Source organism: Charadrius vociferus, unplaced genomic scaffold (assembly GCF_000708025.1).
Source record: "Charadrius vociferus isolate BGI_N301 unplaced genomic scaffold, ASM70802v2 scaffold1168, whole genome shotgun sequence".
NCBI classification, from domain to species: Eukaryota; Metazoa; Chordata; class Aves; order Charadriiformes; family Charadriidae; genus Charadrius; species Charadrius vociferus.
In genome coordinates, this window is record NW_009661376.1 from 426,757 (window position 1) to 432,681 (window position 5,925).

Here is a 5,925-nt window from a genome sequence, read left to right on the forward strand (position 1 = left end):
CCCCATCCCAAGATTGAAAACTACAGAAATGACTACGTTTCACACTTTTTTTCTCACCGTTCACTGGAACTGAGTATTTTATACAGGTAATTTCCTGGCACATTAAAGCCAAAATAAAAATATCAGCCACAATTATGTTCTCATATCTAACTTGGAATGTTAAAGAGACCAATAAAGTATCTGCAGAGTGAAAACCAAACTCAGCTACTACTTGATATAATCAGCAGGAGGAAAGAAGAAATCAGCAGTACAAGACTATTTTTATTTGCCACAAAAGTGGCAGAAGTCTTGATAGCTGACTGAGAAGTAGGGAAAAACACAGGGCATTCTCATTTGACAGACTGTACTCTGAGCAAGATCACATGTGTCTTGGGCTCTGTTATAATTTCATATTACAGTAATGTTTTCTTTTTCATAGTATGAGCCCAGAGTGAAAACTGATAATAACAGATATATTTTCAATTTACCTTCATTTCAATTAAATCAGAAGCAGCATCTAAATTGTTTTCAATTTCATCATAATCTTCCTAAAAGAGTAAAAAAGGAATTATGGCATTTCTTACAAAACGTAACTTTAGTTTATGGAGAAATACTACTGTATTGAATTTCCTACCAGTAATACAATAAATATTTTCCAGTATTTGCCAGATCTCAGTTGCTACTTCAGATTGCGACCCAAGAATGAGGAGCAACATACAAATATTCTCAATGATTAAGTATCTTTCTCCAGTTACCTTTCATTTTGATTTCAACACGACATTGTCAACTTCAAAATTAATCTTAGGAAATTTATTTCACATTTCTGTGGTTACTGTACATAGTATGTTTTTTTATTTTCCCATTGTTTTAATTCTTTAGTTTCTAACTGAAAAAATAAGTTAGAAATTAAGTTGGCTTAGGTTTCTGCTTTTCCGAAAACAAAACACGTCCCCAAAATCTTCCTTCCCTGACAGCTAATGGCAAGACTCAACCAAAGCTCATTGGTTACAGGATTCAGTCACAACAGCTCTAATTTACAGAATACCAGAAAATTGCCTTTCAGGTCAACTGAATGTTGTTGCAATGACTCTTGTTTTCAGAAGGTAAATAATAAAAAGTTGAGACAGACACCACAAACCTAAACCAAAAGAAAATACGTAACATGGCAAGCAAGGATAATACGTTCATACCATCCAAAGGGACTTGGACAAACTGGAGAAGTGGGCCATGAACCTCATGAGATTCAACAAGGCCAAATGCAGTGTCCCACACCTGGGTTGGGGCAACCCCCACTATCAATACAGGCTGGGGGATGAAAGGATTGAGAGCAGCCCTGAGGAGAAGGACTTGGGGTGCTACGGGATGAAAAGCTGGACATGAGCCAGCAATGCGCGATCACAGCCCAGAAAGCCAACCGTCCTGGGCTGCATTGCCAGCAGCATGGCCAGCAGGGCAAGGGAGGAGATTCTGCCCCTCTACTCTGCTCTGGTGAGACTCCACCTGCAATGCTGCCTCCAGCTCTGGAGCCCTCAGCACAGGAAAGACATGGACCTTTGGAGCTGAGCCAGAGGAGGCCACGGAGATGCTGCGAAGGCTGGAGCCCTTCCGCTGTGAGGACAGGCTGAGAGAGTTGGTGGTGCTCAGCCTGGAGAAGAGAAGGCTCTGGGGAGACCTCATTGCAGCCTTTCAGTACTTGAAGGGGGCTTATAAGAAAGATGGGGACAGACTTTTTAGCAGGGTCTGTCACCATAGGACAAGGGGGAATGGCTTTAAACTAAAACAGGGGAGAATTAGACTAGATCTAAGGAAAACATTTTTTTACACTCAGGGTGGTGAAACACTGGCCCAGGTTGCCCAGAGAGGTGGCAGATGCCCCATCCCTGGGAACATTCAAGGTCAGGTTGGAAAGTGCTCTGAGCAACCTGATCTAGTTGAAGAAGTCCCTGCCAAGACTAGATGACCTTTAAAGGTCCCTTCTAACCCAAACTACTCTATGATTCTTTGATTCTGCTTTGGGAGTGAACAACCTAAAATAAAAAACCCACAGGGATCCAAGGAAGGATAATATTTGGGGAGTGACCGTAACATAAGAGACTACCCTGTTCACTCAGTAGCGAGAGACTGTGCTGTCTGTAAAAGACATTGCAAGTTGCTCTCAAAACTAAGTCAAAAGATAACAATGTCAGAACAGGGCGATACACAATGCATAGATTTTCTTGTTTTATTAATCTCTATGAGAAAACTGTACAACACAGATTCTTTAAACCAGAGCATTATTTCTGCAGAAAAGATTTCCAAGTTATCTGTGAGTTGAAAATACATTTCTCTCTCTCTGCATATCTATAAATATCTAGATGGCTGCGTATATGCGTTTACTTACTTAAACACATATAAATGGGAAGAAGGAACACCTAAGACATTACTTTCAAATTCACTCCTCTGCTGCGAACATTTCAAGCTTTTGATAGGTCCAAGAACATTTACCACTTAAAACAGCAGGACATAAGATCTGTTAATGTGAAATACAATCCGTATCACATTCATGTCCAATATTCTATTACACTGAAATAACTTGTTCACATGCCCATATACTTACTAAATACCTTCTGAAAATTTACAAAGACCTCTACTTACCTCATTTTCTGTTAATTGATCTGGAAGCTCTTTCATTTCTGCTTCGACATTTTCTTTATTATCAGACAGAGAATCAAGAATATTATCAGGACTATAGTCTTCTCCACAGTCTACAGCACTGCCGTTATCTATTTCAGCTTCATCTAACACACTAATATCCATCATGTCAATATCTTGCAAGGTATCCAGACTTGCTTCAATATCCTCCTATAGAAAGAAAAAGGCTAGATACATATTTATTGTATTAATTACAGTATTATTTATTGTAAATGATGCACATTGCTAGGAACAGAAATCATGATTTCACTTACCTGCCCATCTCTAGAGTTTTCTTCTAGTCCATTGTCTTCAACACCTTCTTCTTCTGGCTTTCTTCCTAAAAAGAGTTATCACTGAAGTGAGCTACAGTAGTAAATTTCATAACATATCTACTCTTTGCTGAATTAGCTATTCAACACTGAGGGTTTTTTTCAACAAATAATCATTAAGACCCTGGTTCACAAGTCCAGGTCTGTCTCTATATAATGAAGGATGACTTGCCACTCGATACAAGCGAACGGCATGAGGCAGCACAGCTACATTTTTGAACAGCTACACTTCTCTCATTCTGCAATACTCCAATACCTAAGACAACAACACTGTCTAGGAAGGTGTTCCATTTAAAAGAAACATCAATTGTTGTCATAAAAAAACCTCCCTCAGCATTTAAATAAACTGATTTAGAATTAGTCTTTACTTTTAACATCTTGAACACACAAATCACATTTAGGCACATCTGTCACCAGCAAACTTGTATTGCTATTCAAAAACAACTTTTTTTTTTTTAGAACTCACTCTGAGCAATTCAAATAAACCACATGTAACATGGCCAACATAGTATTTAACGTTTTTGAACCAAAATCATAATGAGCTATTTCAGAACAGGTTTTTTTCAAAACGGACAGTTACAAAATGAAATATGACACTAACAAAAGTTATACATTTGTTGTCTGTGTGACAATGGTTCCAATTATTCTTACTGTAATTTCTTGCATCTAAAAATGTACCCCAATGATGATGCAGGTTCAAGGGCTTCAATGTAAAAAAGCAAAATCTACAGTTACAGCAAGGAAATTAGTACCCAGCATGCTGTGGAGCCACCTTAACATACATTGGCAGAGCCTTCCACAGGAGCTTACGCTGCAGCTGCTTGCTCTGTACCTGACACAATTCTGTACTCACAGTTGCAAATACATAACCCTGCAACTCAGTGTCTCATCTACAGCTTTCAAGACTTGCTAAAGGAAGTAAGGTTAGGTGTCACGTTATCATTTAAACTTGTTATTGCTCACTATCACAACAGAGTTTTACCATTTTCCATATGGGAAAAAAGCACTTTTTAAAAAATAAACTAATGAAACAGAAGAAATCAACATTGTATGCTAAGTTCTAGCTAAACGGAAACAAAGGAACTGTATTTGTCTAAACTCTGTACCTTTGCTAGTTCTTTTTGGCATTCTCTTGTTGGTCAGTTCTGAGGCCACAGGAATTTCATCAGGATCTCCTCCTTCATCCTCAATAGCCTATTGGAGACAGCAGCATGACATCCATTGTATTGTTTGTTGGTGTGCATTTGTACTGGTTTTGGATAGGATAGAGTTAAATTTCTTCCTGGTAGCTTGTATGGGGCTGTATTTTGAATTTGTGCTGGAAACAGTGTTGATAATACAGGGATGTTTTATTTATTGCTAAGGAGTGTGTACAAAGTGTTGAAGCCTTTTCTGCTCCTCACCCTGCCCTGCCAGCAAGCAGGCTGGGGGGGGCTAGGGACACAGGCAGGACAGCAGACCCCAATCAACTAAAGGGATATTCCAGACCATATGATGCTGTGCTCAGCAATAAAACTGGCGGGAGTGGAAGTCAGTGGGGCTGCCATTACCTGGGGAATGACTCAGCATCAGTCAGTTGACGGCATGCAGTTGTTTTCTTTTATATCACTTGCTTTTCTTGGGTGTTTTTTTTTCCTTTTCCTCATCTGTTTGGTTTTTTTGGCCTTCAATTTTTTAAAATCATTATCTCAACCCACAAGTTTTCTCTCACTTTTACTGTTCCAATTCTCCCCACCAACCTGCTGGGGGAAGCGGGTGAGTGAGTGGCCATGTGGTGCTCAGCTGCCTAGTGGGGTTAAGCGATGACCGCATTTTAAAGGATTTGGCAGACAGAAACACTAGTGTCTCACCCTAGTTCAGGTGATACAGCTGGGCTGCCATATCAGCTGTTAGAAACACTGAATACTAAGGCATTGGAACACAACCCCACAGCCAAATCAAGCTACGACTGAGGAGCAAAGTTCCCCTGATTTGTAAACGAGGCTTCCTCCTCAGCAGATAAGCACTTTATCTGTATAAAACTGAGTGACTGCTACAGGAACTCCAAGCGCATCCAACAGTACTTTTTTCTCAACGTGCAGGCCTATTAGAACCCATAAAAGAATCAGGACCGACTATGCTATTCTGGTCTCATGGAAGTCTGTGAAAACACATTCTGGAAAGGTGGGAGACAGGGAGTCAGGCGAAGTGCGTACACAGGGAATAAGAGAAAAGATAGGGGAAAGGGCCGTGCGTGTACATGCTGGGGGAACGCGAGAGGAAACTGGGGAAGGCCGCGTGTACGTCAGAGACAGAGAACGAGGGAAAAACCGGGGCCACCGCGGAGTGAAATTAGAGTAGTGCTCCAAGCGAACGGATGAGGCGCGGCAGGCGGCGCGGGTGCCCACACGCTGGAGAGTGAGCGAGCGGCGCGGGTCTCCGCCGGGGGGTTCAGGGCGATAGCAGAAAGAGTGCAGCGCCTTCCTGCCGGCGGACCCAGCAAGCGCAACGGCTCTACAGCGGTCCAAGGAAAGGGGCACACTAGTGCCGGGACGAGCGCTGGGAAGCAGCCGAGGGACACAGCGGCGCGCCTCCGCTCCGCACACCAGCTTCCGCTTCCCTCAGGGCCTCCCGCGGCACCCCGGGCTAGATCACGAGCGCGCATGCGCCCTCGGGCCGGGGACAAAGGACCCGGATGACATTCCCCACCCCCACCCACGGGCCGGGTTTGCGCCTCACCTTCCTGAGCCGCTCCATGAGAACGCTCTTGATGCCGCCACTGTCTAGGTTACGGCGTTTGAGTTCGGCCCGCAGGTCTATAACTCGCAGCTCGCTCAGCCGCCGGGTTTCGAGTTCTGAGCCGAGAGCCGCGGCCCCACCAAGGGATGTGAAGTCCCCCAGCCCGGCCGCTGACTGACTCTCCGCCATGAAGGCCCCCTCGATCTTCCGCCTCACACCGAACGCA

At 43.2% G+C, this 5,925-nt stretch overlaps 1 protein-coding gene across 3 annotated transcripts in view; it reads right to left on the bottom strand.

Annotated features, from left to right (window-relative positions):
* The window catches only part of SAFB (scaffold attachment factor B), a 20,563-nt gene extending 14,645 nt beyond the window's left edge, over positions 1 to 5,918 (bottom strand). For 2 of the 3 annotated variants that reach the window (XM_009893980.1, XM_009893978.1), the window contains exons 1-5: positions 5,700 to 5,918; positions 4,088 to 4,175; positions 2,925 to 2,989; positions 2,610 to 2,820; positions 468 to 523 (exon numbers count right to left, since the gene is read on the bottom strand). In XM_009893980.1, the coding sequence (XP_009892282.1) occupies positions 468 to 523; positions 2,610 to 2,820; positions 2,925 to 2,989; positions 4,088 to 4,175; positions 5,700 to 5,888 (609 nt within the window). In that variant the 5' untranslated portion in view covers positions 5,889 to 5,918. Of the gene's footprint in view, positions 1 to 467; positions 524 to 2,609; positions 2,821 to 2,920; positions 2,990 to 4,087; positions 4,176 to 5,699 lie in introns of all 3 variants that reach the window. The other variant, XM_009893981.1, reaches the window with a different exon arrangement.
* Positions 5,919 to 5,925: the final 7 nt, after the last annotated feature.